Genomic DNA, 19,182 nt, shown 5'->3' with positions numbered 1-19,182 from the left:
TGGGAGTTGCAGCTTCTGCATCTTGTCAGACTGACGGACTTCACAATGATGTCCCAAAAGGCACGTATTCCTTAGATTTTAATTCTCAACAGTGGTCTGTGCTGTTCTTTTAGAATTTGCTTGTAAATCGTCTAGAATTTTCCCCAAAATGACAAAAAAAAAATCACTACTTTTAATTACAAGCTATATGATAATTGCAAACTATGCAGGAAAGCTTTCAGCCCTGAAAATATACTGTTTGAAGGTGAGGAGTATGTGCAAACAAGTTCATAATAGAAGTGACCTGCCATTTGTACTATTTTTTGGTTTTCAGTGAAAGTCTGTTAGATCAGTTGCGAATTTAAACCCCTTTATTTACAAATGTCTTACAAGTAAAAATGCATGTGGTGGCAAGTACTTGTTTGCCTGTATTATCCTACTAAAGTTACTGTCAGCAAAACATTTTTGTCCTAAGGAAGGGAGGGAAAGACTATCACATAAGAATGTGCCTTTCCTCCTGAAAACACAATCGTTAAAACCTGTAATTCAAAAATTTCCTTTAACCACAGAAGTGCTGATAGGAGTATGACAGTCTCCTCATGCCTTGGAGCATATTCTAAATTGAAGACTGGGTTGTCAGCATCATTCGTCTATAGGCTTTCAGGGCCAAAATGTACTCTAGAGTTTGTTTTTAGAGGTATCATGTACTGCCTTAAACCTGGTGTTACTAAGATCAGTAGACATCTGTGGTTAATCCCTCTAGTGATAAATATTTACCTATTAATGCAGTTACTTGGTCTCACTTAGGAATGCATAAGATGTAGAGCATCAATAAAAACACTGCAGTGATCGGATCAGCTCAGATGCTCTCTAGAGGAAAAGGATTCGACTGAGTTTTCATGTAAGACTGACATAAAACTGCATAATCAGACGGCAAAGCTAAAATGGTGCACAAAATGCTTAATATAACCCTATTTTAGAGAAAGATTTCCACAAAACTACCACTAGCATTCTGCATGACTGCTGCAGTTATAAGTGATCGTTAACCTCTGCACAGCATTTAAGAGCTTTATTAAGTAAAAATTATACAAAAGCGACAATGCAGTAAACATGCTGCTGGTGTTCTGAGACAGCACATTACAGTATGTACGTACAGCTGAGTAAATCAGAATTCAAATGTTATCGGCCTCAAGTATTACTTCAAACCACTACGATAACACTTGAATGAGTGAGAAGATGCAATATGCATCCACTGAAAATATGGTTTTGGAGAGAGAAAGTCTGACAGTGCAAATCCAGGGAAAAAAAATTCTTCAAAAGAAAAGGTTACTTTATATGTCTTAAATGTCAATTAATGCCCCATTCTCCAATCAGCTGTGTTTGGACAACCTCCCCAAAACAAGTGAAATGCTCCAAAGCACAAGTATTTGTAGCAAGCTCAATAAAAAGGCAACCAAGAGGTTTTTTTTTTCAATAAGACATACGTTTAAAAGACAAAAAACATTTGCAAAATGCCACTTGTGACACTAAATTGCAAGTCATTTGTTTCCCCCACAGGCAGGACCTGAGTGTGTTGCAAAGTGGAGGAAAGCGGTGCTTTCACTGCTTAATAACCATCTCTCAGACTAAGTAAAGAGTCATATTGACAGAATCTGCAAGGAGTCAGGCTCTGCATACAATCTGCAGGTCTCAAGAATGAAGGGCAGAGCTAATAGCAGATTGGGAAAGACAAACAAGTCCTTGGGATGGTTTCACAAGGGATGCGACGTTCTGTGACAACTGGATACAGCTGCAAATGTTATGGCCCCCAAATCAAGAATGTCCACTGTACTCCCAAATACATTTATCCCTCTGATGATCAAGCAGCTCTTGACTGACCCCTTAAATCACAAGAGAAAAAAAAAGTCAGGTTTATACATGGCGTTAACTCTAGGAAGCCTACCTCCCACTCACCTGTCACCAAGTTCTGGAGAAATTTCACCTTTTTTCCTTTGAAAATTCCACTTGCATTCAGCTCAAGCCCAAATCCAGAACTCTCCTAGTCCTCTCAGGCAGCTTAATAACCAAATTCATGTATTAGCCTTATTGGGATCTCTGAGGCAGTGGCTCTTTTTAGCCTCTCTTCAAAGGTGCCCAGTACACACAGGCAACATAGGAAGACTTGGAGAAAAGCACAAGTGTCCAACAGAAAGCAGATGACAAAAAAAGTCAAAGTGTTGGCACTTTAGCCTAAACATGAAAATAAACTAAATGCTATCCTCTGCCTGAAAGGATTTAAACACAATTTCCCAGGAACATACTCAAATCAGATCTTTGTATTTTTCGCGTGAGGACTGAAACACCTTCTACCTCTTCTATTGAGATATATTTTATATTAAGCAGTGATTGCATACAACAAATGAACAGTCATGGGAAGAAGTGCTGGCACTAAACACTTCCGTCTTTTAAAAAACAGGTGAATGTAGTAACCCACTTGTGCCTCTCCCTCCATTCACATTGGAAAAGAAGGAGGAATGAAGGTTGAGACTTTCATAGAAAAGGTGCAGGCCCCGGGCTCAAGGCAGAAATTGTGCTGATCAGAAAATGGTATGCATATTAACGATGGGTGGTTTCCTGCTGAGCTCACTAGTTATCCTCCTCTGAACTCTCCAGGCACTGTTTGAGAGCCCAAACTCCTGGCTCAGATTTCTGAATGCAACACTGGGAACCAGCACCTAAAATCCAGAGCATACGTGTAATGCAGTCTTTCCCAAACATGTGTCTACAGAGAAACTTCTGCAGTCAGTATTTCAGGATATTAATGTTATTTATTTTATGCCACAGTCAGTCATTGTCTCAGAGAACTCTATCACTGTTAACTGCAGTTGTGCCGTTATACTGGACTTTAATGGCAGTAAACTACCCAACACGGACAGACTCGGAGAGGACTGAGCTACTGATCGCCTGCCAGTCCGTTTGTCATCAGGGCTGAAAGATGCAGTGATACGTCAGAAGGCAGAGACACAGAGAACAGAACGCAAAGCCCACCATGATTTTCTCAGAGGTGATTTCTCAATCAGCTCCTGCGTGTAACAAGGACGCTGCAGCCTTTAGCACAACTGAGTGCCCTGAGGAGTTATTTATGGACTTGCTTGACAGTCAAGAGACACTAAGAATCTTTGCAACAGTCTGTCCATAGTCTGCAAAACTCCAACAATGTGCCCTAGCCCATCCTCCACTAGGAATCTTGCACCAACATTAAGGAAAAGCACAGTGCTCGCTGTATTGTATGTTTATAGCGTTTGTGCCAAGGAAATTCCTCTCAGTCAGCATATATAACTCCCACAGATGCTCGCCACAAAGGGACCACAGCTGAGGAAAGAATCCCTCCTGTTCAGTTTTTCAGTTATGCTTTTCTGAAACTTTATTTTCTCCATTATAATTGATCCCTTGAAAGTGGACGGGGAAGTGGAGAATAGTTCAGAAGTTGTCACACGCTATGGGGGGAAAGCTTATAGACACATTTCATAGAGTAAATGTGTGGATTACGCACAAGCCAAAAGCTGCTGCCAGTTTTAACTACTGTTGATGTGCTGAAGTTTTAATGAAATGAGAAAGACCAGGATGCTGTTGTATCAGCAGGCATAGATCAGCGCAGCTTTATTGCTGGCCACATTCCCTTTACTTCCAGAAGACGGATATAAGAATAAAAATATAAAAAAGCATTATCAGGTTTAATATCCTTCATCTCCATTTTATTAACAGACAAAAAACCTCATATGGAATGTTATTGAGGTAATATTAATTAATACAGCCAGCAATTGATCCTTAAAGCAATATTTATCAGGAGAATTGCTAATGTTTCGGCTATAAGCACAAGATAAAAGAAGTGTCTCTGCTTTCTCGTGTCCCATTGAAACAGGCAGCTAGGCACGATGAGAATTGCCCCAAGCATCAATGCAGGCTGGGAACAAACTGCTGAAAAGACCTGGGGGCTACAGTGGATGCCAAGTCAAACATAAGGCAGCAGCGTGCTCTCAAGGTAAATAAAGCAAACTGTATATTGTCTACATTAGGATTATGGCCAGCAGATCAAGGCTCTGCTTGATGCCTGGCAAGGATTTGTGTGTCCCACCATTCTTTGCCTGGTTCTGGGTGTCCCAGGTCAAAAAGGATACTGAAAAACCAAAGTGGACAAGGCTACCAAAATGGGCATGTACCCACAACACATGACATGTAAAGGCAGGGGAGGCTCCTTTAGTCTGGCAAAGAGGAGGCTATGGGGGCCCTGCAGCGACCTGAAGGGATGTTACAAACACTACGGAGACTTCAAGTAGTAGCTATGCAAAGTCATAGTTGACCCGACTCTAGTGCTGGCAACAGTCCTACTTCAAAATCCTTTCCAACGACAATTCTGTGTTTCTTCCATGATTTCAGCTCAAAACACCTTCACTGTTTCTACCACAGGGCTTATTACAGTGCCTCCAAGTAGGACATGTTTATTACAGGTACGTCCAAGTCTTTCTGTGTGATAGAAATGTAACTGCTTGGTCCTACTAAAAGTCAACAGAGCGCAGATTGGAAAAATCCTGATCTGACTAATCCAGCTATCTAACTCTTACATAACAGATCTTTTCCTTTTCTTTCCAAACAGGTAAGGAACACCCTTTTGTTCTACGAAACGTCGCAGGTTGGGGCTCAAGAAGAAAAATCCTCAGACACAGGTAAGAGAGAACTTATTTGTATGTATAAAATTATTACCTTACTGTTAATTTTTATTGTGAGATCCTTGTCTTGTGTTTACCCAATAGTATACGTATTTTTGCTATTGCTTGAATTCCCACATACGTGACTGTAAAATACCATCTAGGCTAAGTCTTGTTATTGGGAAAAAGCAACTTGTTGAGTATCATACAAAGTTATCTTGATTTGGTAATTCCTTCATATTATTCCAAAAGGATCTGAGTAGAACATGAAGAACAGATAAAATGGACTCCCTTTCATCGTGGTCTTCAGTTATAACGGCAAACAAAAAGAGCTTGAATGACGCTTGCTTTCTGTAGAAGTATTTTAATACTGAGGAAAGGCTATTAATCATCTCTACCGCTGAAAATTTAAAAAAATACTAAAAATGTGACTTCTGGTTAAAAAAAATCTCAAATTTTTTGAGATGACAGTGTACATGACACAAATGGAACATTAAGTACCACAGAGGCGATTTTGTGAACTCTTTACTACCCTGTTTCCCCGAGAATAAGACCTACCATGATTTTTCAGGATACTGGGAATATAAGCCCTACTACAAACATAAGCCCTAGTTACAGTTCATTTAAAAAGTCGATTTAAATCGTGTCCAGGCAGCTATACATGTAAAAAAGTAAGCATCTTTTGCAGCAAAAATGGTATAAGATCCTGTCTTATTTTCAGGGAAACGGGGTAGTAGAACTACAAAAGTGTATTAACTCTCCACACTCCTAATTAAAACAAGTGGATAGGAACTTCCCAGCATATTAATTGTTAGGAGGTTGTATGTATATAATGAAATTATTATCAAAATACTCAGAAACTTTACATTTTGAGGTGAATGAAGAGTTGCCATTTGAACACAGGCCTTTGAATATGGTTTTTTTTTAATTCTAGCCGTCATTGTGACACATTTTGCAACTCGGTCTCTTTTTTAATGAGGCAGTGTCACACCAGAAAACCACAGTTTAAGAGCAAATGTTTTCACATAGATGAAACCAATATTTATTTTGCACAGTGTGCCTTTCATTTGTTAGGCTGTCTGTTTCAGAGTTCAAGGTAAAAATCTAGTTTTCACTTATTTCCTATATCTGTATCTGGGTCAATAGCAGCCTACTATAGTACATTTACTTTAAATCCTGCATGGGGATGGGAGTAGAGAAGAAGTCGCCCTTTTACCATCTACTGGCTTATTGTCGTTTTCACTTTTTTAAAGGAACTGATTTGGGGGAGAGGCCTAAAACTGAGTTTGGTTTTATTTCCCTGCTTCACTTTTTGTGTAGTTAAACATAATATTATCTTAACTCTCTCACTTAGAAGGCTATTTAGATGAATTAATGTTTATAGATCCCTCTGAAGAGGATTTTTTTTTAATGCTAGAGCTCAGTGCTCTTACTTTATCAGTAACTGTTTGTAACCCATGGCCAGCCCATCTACCTTTTCTCTGTGATGCATGAAAAGTCTCGATTTCCTCATCTGTGTCCAACATCATGATACACTGAACTGACTAGTCTTTTGAGAATACAACTCCTAATTCCCTTGTGCCACAAATTGTCCAGTGCACTAAACATCTGCAGCTTTTCCTGGGTCCCACAGCTGTGAGTCACCACAGCCTCAAAACCATATGCAGATCTTCAAACCATTTATTCTACTAAACCATGATGAGTATTTCAAAACGAGACTTCTTCAAGTCATCTCAAATACGAAGGCATCATTTTATTACCCATCACTTTATTACCCATTATTCTATGGTCATTTATGCCCAGGCAGAATATAAAAGCAACAATTTGGGCCCAATTACCATCTTAAATCAAATTTGCAGTCACTTTATGCATAATACAGGGCAATGGGGAACTGAGGTCATAATCTGACTACAGAGGCTTCTGCAGCAAAGCTGGTTTCAACAGATTACCTTTTCTAAATGCTATGCAACCAGGTCACTTAAAGCATTGCAATACAGAGTCATTTAAAACGACAACGTACACTTTAACCTGTCATTCGATTGAATTTGCTGTACTCAATTTAAAGAAGTCGTGTCTCAACACCGAATAAAAAGTTTTGCTTTCATTAAATTAATGCCTCTTTATAAGCTCTGTGTTGAGCATGCAGATCTTTCGTGTCAAAGCAACCAGACTTTCTTGTCTGATGGCTTTCATTACCCCTAGAGTGCATTAGATGAGGCAGCAGAAACCTCTAGAATGAAAAGATTCAAGTGATATGCTGAATTCTGGGGACAAAATCACCCCACAAATACAGAGCGGAATAGTAAGCTCACGTAAACACACAGGATTTGGCTTTTAAACTTGCACTGAGCCTCTGAAAATGTTAGAAAATAACACCAAAGTCCAACACAGGCTACTTGATCAAAGCCCAAGAAATACAGAATCTTCTACTGTTATATAAATACGATAACCATGGCAGCCATCAAAAACCTATTCTGATTGTTCTTTGAGAGGCCAACAATTAAGGGGTAAAACAAAAATTGTTAAAAATCTATATATGTGTATATATATATAAATTACAAATTGTGAACAAAATCAGAAGAGGCCTGTTTTGTTACAACAGCTACTTTTGCAAGAAGTACATGAATCTGGAGAGAAGAAAGAAGGAAAATAATCAGGAGTTTGTAAGAACTCCTGAATTTTCAAGTTTGACATACAGTCCTTGATCTCAGAGTTACATCTCTGCCCAAACAGAGTCTAATCTTAATCCACAGGCAGGCTCCTGTGCATATTTCTGATTGCAAGAACTAAATTTCTGGTAATGGGAAAAAAATTAAGAGGCTCATCTATTCACTTTTTAAGACACAAAAAGGGTCAGACAGAAAAGCCCATGTTTCAAAAAACCTGCCAAACATTAAGTCATTTTGTAAAATGTACCTATTAGCCAGCTTTCAAAAAACCCAGCGAGTTCTTTATGTACAGCCAAAAATGCTGTTTTGTTGATGACCATTTCTGATTTTAGAAAAGCAAGCAGTTTAATTTGAATAGTTGCTAAGTATGCTGCCTTCCAAGTGACACCTTGCTGTTGTGATCACTGAAGTACAGAAAATTATTCAGAATTGGAAGAGCTAAGTAGGGTCAACACAATCCAGTAGTCCACAGCTGTGGCTTTTTATCAGAAAGCCTATTTAATATCAATTTAAAGAAAACAAGAAAAAGTAAAACAGGCAACTCCTTGCTAACATTAAGTGCTGTATTATCTAGGGCATTTCTCTCTCCAGCCATCTGTTTTGGACTGGGTACATGCACTGAACTCAAATTTTATGTTCACAGGAGAACTCTTCCAGTCTCTTCCAGAGTCTTAAATTCTACCTTGTTCTCAACAGCCAAAAAAAGAACTGTGATGCCTTCACCCTCCTCATAAAGGGAGAAGTTATGGCCTTCATAAAGATAAACGAGCACTTCAGATCATCTCTGGGATGAAGATGCATTCTGAAGAAGTGTACTCAGTTGCTTTTTGTTTCTCTCCACCATTCTTGCCTGCGAAGTATTAAGCGTCCACAGAATCACAGACTGGTTGGGGTTGGAAGGGACCTCTGGAGATCATCCAGTCCAACCCACCTGCTAGAGCAGGTTCACCAGAGCAGATCGCACAGGAATGGAGATATTTACAAACATTGATGAGATCCCCTTCTCGGCTTCTCTTCTCCAGCTGAACAGCCCCAGCACTCTTAGTGTCTCCTTGTAAGAAAGATGCTCCAGATCCCTCAGCATCTCTGTGTCTCTCTGCTGGACTCCCTCCAGTAATTCCTTGTCCTTCTTAAACTGGGGAGAACTGGATGCAATATTCCAGATGCGGCCTCATTTATGTGTCATCAGAAGCCCAACATGTGGCAGTCCTGCAAAGAGGGATTCCTAACATTTTCTGGGAATATCAGAAAGCATTGAATGCCATCACCTAATGACTACAAAGTGAGTTTCTGAAAACATAGCTTTCTTTTTCCTTATGTTGCTACAAGATAGAACAAAGGTCACTGTATGTATATTAATAGCTTATGACACCGTGCTTACTATTCCTTTTACAGGAGGATGTTCTAATATGATTACCTCCATGTTAAACTCATTTCTTCTTTGAGATAACAAATTACATAAACTATATAATTCATCAATTTTTAAGAAAAATGAAGTTCACCAAATCATTTTCTTTATCATAGGATACAGCTCTTTCTTCATTTGGCAAGTTCCTTCAGATGCTATGTGTTAGTATAGCATCATACCTTGTATAAAAGCCATTTTAACAGTGGTTCTGATGGTCAAAATTGGTCCAATGTCTGCCATTTTTCCCACAACTGTCTAGACTGGAGAACAAATATTACTGTGTCTTGAAAGGCTGGGGCAATGCATGCCATTTTACATGGTTTCACCACAACAGGACAGTTTAAGCTCTACTACAGCTGAGTTAGAAAAGCAGAATCCCAACAACTTCAGCGGTTCTCAGTGTGGGCTTTGTGTGGGTACAAGGATGCTGTATAAATAGCACTTAAATGAATAGGGCCCAATTATGTGCAATCTCTTTCCTACGAGATACATTTTTTTCATATATTCTCACTTATTGTACAAGTACACTAGGCAAAACAGATGCATGATTTTAAACTGGTTGTAAATTACTGATATTTAACTGAAGAGAAGAAAAAAAATCACTTCAGCTCCTGAAATTACGAAGTGGAGCACTAGTTTTCCAGTTCTTTCCCTAACAAAGATAGTGGTATGGGTAAATGATGGAAGAAGCTGTCAGGTATTTAATTAATAAAGATAGAACCACAGGAGAAGAGAGAGTGGGAAATGGGAGGAAAGACAGAAAAGAACAGATAACTGGAGGAGGTAGAGACAAGGAAAATATTATAGAAAACCAGACGATGGAATAGAGAAGCCTGAAGGAGTAGCATGGCTGTGGAAGAGAGTGCAAAGAATAAGACAGGATTCTTAGGTAAAATAGAAAAGACTTAAAGAAAATAAGTACAATATTACATCAGATAGAGAAATGTGGTTTTTGCCTGGAAAGTGCACACTGTATTTTGGGCACTGCTGCACATAAACGTATTCATTATTATCTTTGATTGGGCTGAAGCACTATCTTGCTGTAAATGGGTGATGGAACATTTATTGTGATGGGTATAACAAACCAAACCCACTCTGAATGGGCTTGGTTCCTGTCAGCAATCCTTTACGTACATGTTCCACCTCTTTCCCTCAATCACCAACATTTCCCTCTTTTTTCCCTAATTCCATATGGCAGGAGACAGCACATCTGTATATACTCCCTGATCTTCGTGGAGAACCAGGTAAGAAAGTGGACTGTCCAAGAGGGTTTTGCAGGATGAGAAAAAACGTACTTGTATCAAGCCTATTAATGGATTTCTAAATTCACGTAATCATATCAGAGAGTATTACAATTAATGTGTTTACAGAGCAGTATTCTGTTGTGGTTGGGCTTTTTCCACCCCCCCCAATAGAACAAGACTCTGATCCTAAAATTCAGTTCAACACATAAGCACAGGAGAAGGAGGAAAAATAATGGCTACTAGTTACTCAGGGAAGAGAGAAAAAAAGAAAGAGAGAAAGGTAAGTGTAGAAATACTTCATAACTGTCCATTGCTGCTGCGACTTCTCTTGATAGTCACGTTCACTCCCTGTGGACCGCTCACTGTAGTTCAGGAGGGATGTCTCACGTATTTGTACAACAGGGTCCTAACAGGACCAGCAATCCAGTGACTTCCAGTGTGCACATCAGGAGATTGCTTGAGGAAGGGGCCATAGATACAAAGATGCTATTACTAAGTACACTGGACTAGGAAGACTGACTTCAGTCAGTTCCTCCAGGGGCCCTAGAGAGGCAAGTTAAACATTCTGTGGACGGGGAAGATTTAGATAAGAAAGATGTGTACAATCCTGCTTTGGTTTTAAAATCCTTCTCTCTTCCCATGCTTTGTTCCTGCTGTCAAGATAAAACAGCATTTTGATTTAAGGAAATTGTTCCAAAGCCTTCATGTATCATAACCTGCTATTTGGCAGTACTGAACCCAAGTTATTCCTTCAGGGTACTGGGTGCTGTCAACTGCAAGCACGATGGGATTTCTCCATCAAGCATGGATATGGGAATGAACTTAGCAAGGCTAGAGAAGGGAACAGGTACACTACTGGCCCTGTAAAGTGACATGTACGTGTAAGGTTGCATTTAAAGCTAGAAATGCTAAAATAGTCCCATTAATTTAAGTCACTGGACTGTCATGTCCAACGTCAAAGACAGGAAGCATTTCTAAATATGCTCCCAACAGGAGTTCCCAGCTGCCAGAGAGACCTACAGACCATCAAGGCTTTGTACAGGCATCTGCGTTGTCTCAATTTATGCATATTTTGAACTCCAACTACTCCAGCCATTCACATATTTATTCCCTGACATTTCGTATCAGAATTTGTGAACGTGTATCTGAAGGTGCTTCAAGTCAGGGATATTTCTAAGACACGTGCCTTGCCAGCACACACTTGTACAGTTAATACTGTATTTATTTGCAGGTCCCAAAGCACCCTGCACTAAAGTCTAGACTCTACTTGGAGTTAAATGCACAGCAGTTATCTGCTTTATAGACTTGACAAATTCTTCTGAGCGTCTGCTGACTTTGTAATCTACTTGAACGACAGCTTCAGAATGGTAGGAGATCACCAGGGTTTCTGCACAGCTGCAAAAAGCTCCCTAAACTAGGACTGAGCGACTCTCAAGCTGAACAAGTGTCACCAGGCTGTGCGCAGCTTTGAGGCTCCTTGAACCACAGCCATTTGTTTCACAGAGTTACAAATTCTATTAGGCATATCTGGAGTGCACATAAATTCTAATATACGTCAGCTATTTTTTTTTTTTCACTAAAAGGAACTTCAACATTCAGTAGTTCGTGGCTTTTAACAATCATTTTATTCTACCAAAACAAATTTTGTTTGTTGCCATTATACTAAAATTTGTAAACAGCAACATTTTGCTAGACAGTATTTAACAAAAAGAGGCCATGGGAGACCATCCTTGCAGTGAAAGCTGCTACTTATAAAATCCCTTACTAGGAAAAGCTCCTTGTCTAATTAAAATCGAAACTGTCATTAAAAAAGTTTCTCCATTAGCTAGAGAACACACATCAACATTTTAAGACTCCTAATTTCCAGAAATTTAGATGTAATTCCTAATCTATTTTAATCTGGAAACAAACCAGAATCTTAAATGTAATGCCTGCAACAGCATCGAGACAGCAGGGATGCTCGTTTTCTTGAACACACAGCATGTGAACAGACCCAGGTGGACTAGTCAACAGTGGAAAGGGATTTTTGTCTTATGTAAGTAACTGGGTCACTGTTTAATGTCCCTTTGTCATCCTAGGACGTAAACTGCATCCTGTGACAGAGTTAAGAAGGGATAACAACCAACCTCCTTGACAGATGCCAAAGATGAATCTCCACAGCGTTCTCTCCTGTCAAACAGTGATGACATTGTCTTCCCCTTTATTGAGCAAATGCTAGTTCATGTTCATTTTTTTTTTCATATTTATAAATAAGTAAATTCTCAGAACTTCCAGAAATAAATCAGCTTTATTTGAATAAGATAGAAAATTAGCATGCATCTTGTCACAGACTGTCAGCAGCAGCTAAACGGTACTTAAAAAAAAAAAGTAAAAATTATCTGATTTTATTTGCATTTATACCCCAACTATTTACGTTTTTTTTTTCCTTGGGGGGGGGGAGGGAACAGTGTAGAGCTTCTAATTTTCCTCTCCTATTTCTGTCCTCCGTTGTTCCATTCATGCATTTATCACCCCCATCTTTCCTCTGCTTCTAGTATTTCTCTCCCTTCATGCATTTCCCTTAAGAGATTTTTGTTCCCTTCTACTCTTGTCTCTTGTCTTGGTAGCTTTCTCATTTCCATCATGACAGCTTTGTTTCCCTTCAGGTTTCAGCTGTTCTTTTGCCTTTTCTCTTTCCACTTTTATTTTGATGCTACAGAAAGCCAGATGTTCCTCACAGACTTCTGAAACTACCTCGGAATATTGTGTTCTCAGGAAACACACTTGTCAATGAAGCCTTTAACCCAAAGCTAAAGACAAAATTGGTTGGTTTCAGTCTCACATAATAACAAAAAGATCGCAAATATTGGCCTGAACACAGGAACAGTTGTTCATTAAGGAAGGTCGGTCAGAACAAACATCTCTCTGCCTGCTTTAGGAGCACACTTGGAGTAACATCACCGAAGCAAAAGAGATGCCATGTAAAAGCAGTTTTCTTCTGTGTTTTAAGGACAAGACTTCTGCCAAAATCAGTCTCTTTTTTAGGAAATGCTAATACAACATTTTATACTGGCTTAAATTGATGTGCTTTGGCTGGCTGGAATCAATGCGCTGGTGTTGTGAGAAGTCTCATTGCTTTAGCAAAAACTTTAATTAAAAATTATCTTTTTGTGCAATTGATGTATCTCTTTTCCAAGCAGTTTATTAGGCTGCCTTGCATCTCTTGTGGGAAAACTAGTAAAATAGCTCTCAAGATGGAAGACTTTTTTTCATTAGCTTTCATTCCTCTCATGTCTGAGGCTACTGATTACATTTTTTAATAAAAAGCAGGCAAGTTTATCCCTATTTTCCCCAAAAGCAATATTGCACACAGCCATGCCTGAGGCTTCACACCCTCCTGCCTTCTTGATTTTGTGAACCAATGTCCTGAAGACAGGCAGTGACTTGTGAGACCCTCATCTGCGGTTGTTTTAAGATTTGGAGTTTGACAACTGACCGCAAAACTTGCTACATAGTTGCACACAGTAATTCTTCATGGAAACTGGGAGAGAAAATTGAGTCTATTGGGAGGAGAGGAGCAATATGTATCTTTGTTTTGACAACAGTGTAGCTAAATGGACAGTACTTAAATAAATCCGTCTATATTATAGCCTGTGCACCTTGTATTTCTTGTCATTGTGCTATTACTGGTAGGTATTGTAAAAAGACTTTGGCATGTTGCTTTTGCAGTTAGTTGCCCGACTAAGCACCTAAGTATGTATTAAGCTTCACCAGAGCAGAGGCTGCCTCCTATTTCCTGCCAACAAAACCAGGAGTCTTAAAATAGAAGAATATTTTTATGAGCTTTCACTATTACAGACCATAACATCAACACTTCAAACAAACTGATGCATGGCATTAAAAAAAAAAAAAGTTATCTGTATTTGTATTCTGCATACAAACTGTCATACATGGTATTGCTCCATCTTTTGGGGCCAATGGATTATTGTCGAGTGGTCAACATGTAACCGAGTTCCTGATTTTAACGTTATTGATCTACATCTGTGGAATAACTGCCATCTGCTTACAATAACCTCCCCAGGCCAATGCTCTAAAATAGATTTTGACACAGTGTGTTTGCATGGGTATACCAGTTGTTATTTTTTGAGGTTAAAAACAAGAATTGACTGGGGAAACAGGCCATTCATTGTGAAACTGCAGCAGTAACTGGAAAGTAAAAACCTGTAATTGCTCCTATAAAAACAGAAGTACTGGTGGTGCACATGTCAGCTCAAGTATTCAAAGTGCTCTAATGCCAGGAGTACTTAAGGCAACTTTCCACTCAAAGCCAAGAGTTGAATATTGTTTAAACTGTAATTAGACACAACTTTAAAAATTATACATGCAAGCAATAAAAATGATAGCTTTGGAAAGAACTGATATTAGTGAGGGGAAAATCACTATCCTTTAGGAGGAAACAACTGCCATGATAATGTCTTCAGAGAGAGGAGCACACATTTGGAACCAGAGTGGCAGCAGAGATTTTTCTATACAGTAAAGATAATGCAGAACCATATATACATAACAAGTATTTTTAATAACAGAAGTCTTTTGACTGGAGTTAGAATATACCTGCTTGGGCTTCCATTTTATATCATTAGCATACAAACCAGCTAATACCATACCAACCTTCATAAATACAGAATAGACCATATATTTAACCTTAAGACATTACTGCACTCTGCTACAAATGCCTGTTTGTTCAACATGATTTACAGAAAGATATAAAGGCTATGGGAAGAATAAATTCATCCTTGATTTAAATCTAAGGATTTTCAGCTTTTATGCTATGTGTTACCAAAAAAAATACTATACGCCGAATGAGGGAAGCCAGTGCATTGATGATATGAGCTTAAACATGGAAAGTCCTTGTTAGTTGCCAGCTGAGGTGAAACAGATTTCAGTCTTTGCCACTCGCAGTAAGATCTGCTGCAGGGGCTACTTACGGGTTTGCCTTCATTTTAAAGACAGTGGAATGAGGCCCTGATATGTGAAGATGCAATCTCTCCGGGCAACTATGGAAGGGCGCTGATAGATTCTACAGGAAAAGTATTTCAGTCTTCCTGAAAATAATTATAACTACTCTTACTTCTGCAGCAAGCTGTAGCAGATTCTCAAGCTGTTTACAAACTGAAGCGTAGTGTCATCTAAAAAGGAGCGCTGTGCTCATTCTGCACCAGCTTTTCTGAACAGGTTTTAGCTGATGCCCTGAAGTTTTTATTTTTGGAAGCCAAAACAGAGTTAGCTACAACTAGACTTTGACCAGGATGATGACATTAATAGTCCTACTTTGAGAATGGAGACGGGAAACATCGGCAAACTAAATCCTGGTGTCTTGTTCTTTCAAGCCACATGAAAAGAGAGACCATCACTACATTGTTACAGTTCCACCTCATTCTGAAAAAATATTACAGTTATTCCTCATACCTGACCCTGGTAGCTTCTAATTTGAACCATTCCCCAACGGTTCTCCATTGCATTAAAGGAGTTAAATAAGTATATATACTCGTTTCACAACCAGAAAAACTGAGGCACTGCAATTGCTTCTTTCCATGGAAACTTCTAGTTAAAAGTGAAAGATACATGTGATCTGCAAAGAAACTACTGATTTACCTAAGGCCACAGGAAGTGCTGATGTCAAACCCCTGAGCCGAACTCAGGAACCGCCACCTCCTTTACCCGGCTGTGAACCACGGCTCTTTGCCCTCGGGATCTGCAGCCTTGATCGCACCATCGCCTTTGACAGGCTGGCTGGGTCTTTGGCAGCTCAACATGGGACTCCTAACCCGTCCCTGGGATCCACGTTACGGACAGATTTCTGCAAAATCCGCCTTATGGTGGCAGTTTAATACTGGGAACGCTGTAGCTTGTGCAAGAGGACAAGGTGGACTGAGCACTCCGTAAAGAAAAATCAGATGCTGTACTTCCTAGATTCACATGGCATCTGTTGGAAGCTCTGTGCAAGTGGTGATCAACGTGAAACTACTTAATTCACAATCTTAAGATAAGAAAGGCAGAGGTAATATGGCTGCATTTGTAGGCATGAGTAATGCTCTTTCTAAAAGCCAGAGAAACACGGGGATCCGTGTGTCTTCCACAAACAATGAACTGAGATTGTAAAATAATCTCCTAAACGCATTACCCCAACCGTCTCCGTTATGCAAACCGTAACTGGGAAAGCGTCCTGGGGGTGCTTTATATAACTCCTTGCTCTTGAACCCCCCCTTCGCACTCGGGGAAATTTAGCTTTCCTCTTAACCCACTTGAATTCAGCCTCAGGACCGCGAGTGCCGTGCGGGGCTGAGCAGCCGGGCGGGCCGGGCAGAGCCGGCGGGAGGGGCCGCCCAGTACCAGCGCAGGAGCCGCGGAAACTTTGCGCCGCAGGGGCCCAGCGGCGGCCCCGGCAGCGCCGGGGGAGGGGGAATCGGCGGAGCCCCAACCCTCCTGCCAGGCTACGGCACGGAGGGGAAGGAGGCGGCCGATGAGGAACTCGCACCAGTCGCCTCTACCCGCCCGCCGGGGGCAGAGGGGCGGCGGCAGGGGCTGCACGGCGCGGAGCTGGGGCGACTTACCCATGGTGCCGCCGCAGCCTCGGCCTCCTCCTTCCCCTGCTGCTGCTGCTGCTGGCGCGGGAGGCGTGTGCGCGGAGCGGGGCGGGCGGGCGCGGAGCGGAGCCTGCGTGCGGGGCGGCTATGAGTCAGGGCAGCACATCCGGGCAAGGCCGCCTGGGCGACACCCCGCCCGCCCGGCGGCACCCTGCCGCCGCTGCCGCCGCCGGGGAAGGGCGGGCAGCCACGGAGGGACGGAGGGAGAAGGAGGCGGAGCGGCGCGGGCAGCAACGCCCCCGGCTGGGAAGGGGAGCGCTGAGGGGCGGGTCCCCGCGGGCACCGTGCCCCCCGCCGCACGCCTGCTTTGTTAGCGGGGCCGGGGTGCGGCTGCCCGGGGGGAGCGGGGGGCACCGCTCGCACCGTTAGTAGCGGCTGCGGGGGGCACCGCTCGCACACTCCCGCAGCCCGCGGGCGGCTGAGGCGGCTGCTCGGTTGTGCCGCAGCCCGCACCTGCCCAGGTCCTCCGGGGAGAAGGGGCGGAGGGGTTTTCCCGCGGTGGTGCTGCCCATCCCTAAGCGGCTGCGGCTGGTGGAGCGGAGCGCGGCTGCAAAGCGCGGTGGGTGCCGCGCCGGCAGGGCCGCGCCCGGCCAGCCGCCCCTCGGGCCCCGCCGAGCCCGCCTCCCCGCAGCCCCGCCGCAAACCGGCCGCACCGCGAGGAGCTGGGGTGGGTTACAAACGGGGAGCGCGGCGTTTAAATTCACCCTCACAAGTATGGGCTCAGGGAGGAGCGTTTTGTAAGAAAGGTGGATGGGAAGGCAGGTTTTAAGTGGGCCGTGTGAGGAAAAGAATCGGTAGAGGAAACCACCAGGTGAAGTCCAATCGCTGTGTATTTTGCTGAACCGACATTACGAGTTTTCAACGCAAACCTGAAAGGCTTCTGCACAAGGTAGTTATGTGCGGAAGGCATTTTTAACATGAAAATGAATTTATGTTCAGTGTTCCCTTTTCATTTCTGTCATGGGATACTCAGAGTGGCTCCAAAGAATGTTTATTGATATGGTGACAGGCGCTTTATGTATGAAAATATACATATATTTATATATATGCATGTTGCATGTATAACGCAAGGAACAATGAGGAATGTTTGCCTTTCCCGTCCTCTCATTACAGCTTCCACTGGGTACCATTTGGGGGTGAGCTGACATTGAGTAGCTCCTGTAGCGTTTTCACCTTTTCCAAGTCTTTCCACACTTATATATATACAGATTTACCTTAGTAAATCTTAAAGTATGGTTAAACAGAGTAGGACCAAAGCCTATGATACAGGGTCTTGCTTGCTCTGTAGAAATGTATAAACCAGGGACAGCTCAGATGAGTGAAGCAAAAAGAAGCTGTGGATGAGGCAGTCGCCACGGTGGCTCCACAAGTGAGGCCAGTAAGTCCTTTTCACCAGCGGTCAGCAGCTGCCAGGGGTTTCCACTCTGGAAGAGGTCCCGGGAGCTTTCATGTCTGTAAAAGGGCAGTGTGATGTGACAAGCAAACAATAATTCATCAGTCCTTCTGCGGGGTACAGGCTGAACATGTTGGGGATTGTCCATTTACTTTGGGTTTAGCCCTGTGATTCACCAGCTCTTTCCTTAGGACATCAGCACAGTTTTGCAGTTGACTTCAGCGGGGTTAACCACTGTCTCGGTATGCAGGACTGGACACTAAAAACATGTAATTTTATGATCAGCTGATATTGAAAATTAGTATGTTTTTACAATGGCTAGACACCTAAAACATTTTGTTACTGTTTTCATTGGACCGTGGCTGCAGAAAATTCAAGCCAGAATATGTTGGTTTTTAACTGCAGGGTTTGTCTAATTCAGTACCTAGTAAAATACAGAGATTCTTAAATGAGTCTAAGTGGTGAAAAGTTGTATTTTTCTGCTTTCATGTATCTTCAGCTCTTGCTTGAAATTAATCTTTGTTCTATGGTTTTGCCTCTTTATTTCTTTTGCTCAGCAATAAATTTTGCTTTGGCTTTATAACTGTGTCCCAAATGTTTCTTCTACTTGTCTGGGGAAAAAGGCAGTGAAATTCTATTCTTGCTGATCTGTCTCTGAGGGATCGTGGGGGAGATATTCCACGTATTATTCCATATTATTTCCCACTTGAATGCTTGAGATGAGGCAGAGCAATCTCTAAAATGCATGGGTTTCACAAGTTTACTTGCATGTCCTAATTGAAATGCACACATATATCTTCGCCGGACCCAGAAAGGTGAGACTATTGCTTGCTCCAAGAAAGGATTTTGAGGACAATGTCTTCTAAAGAGTTCTGTTTTCAAAAAAAATTGCCAGAAAGAGGCCTGGCACAGCCGAATGTCTTTGATTGTAATTGTTTTTAGTGGATCCAAAAGACCTGTGCAAAACTAGGGAAACTTTCTGATTTTTTGACAGAGTACTTACTAGTTGTAGGAGAGAGGAGTGAGAACTTGATTTTTGTCAATCCATCCATTATGTACAAGTTTACAACAGAACAAAGGGGCTGTTGTAAAAAAACTCCAAATAAAGCTCTGTCATTCTTGTAGTTAAATGCAAGATCCTGTATGTATGGCTACTTAGTGCAAAAGGGCGAGGAGTCTTC

At 41.6% G+C, this 19,182-nt stretch overlaps 1 protein-coding gene across 7 annotated transcripts in view; it reads right to left on the bottom strand.

Annotated features, from left to right (window-relative positions):
- Window positions 1–16,785, bottom strand: part of RAP1GDS1 (Rap1 GTPase-GDP dissociation stimulator 1) — a 95,190-nt gene extending 78,405 nt beyond the window's left edge. For all 7 annotated transcript variants that reach the window (XM_065633480.1, XM_065633473.1, XM_065633476.1 and 4 more), the window contains exon 1: window positions 16,576–16,785. In XM_065633480.1, coding sequence (XP_065489552.1) covers window positions 16,576–16,579 — 4 coding nt within the window. In that variant the 5' untranslated portion in view covers window positions 16,580–16,785. The remainder of the gene's footprint in view (window positions 1–16,575) is intronic.
- Between the last annotated feature and the right edge of the window lie 2,397 nt (window positions 16,786–19,182).

This window comes from Caloenas nicobarica, chromosome 4 (genome assembly GCF_036013445.1).
Source record: "Caloenas nicobarica isolate bCalNic1 chromosome 4, bCalNic1.hap1, whole genome shotgun sequence".
Taxonomy (NCBI): domain Eukaryota; kingdom Metazoa; phylum Chordata; class Aves; order Columbiformes; family Columbidae; genus Caloenas; species Caloenas nicobarica.
Note: the sequence above shows the minus strand (reverse complement) of the source record. Positions and strands in the feature narration are given on the sequence as shown.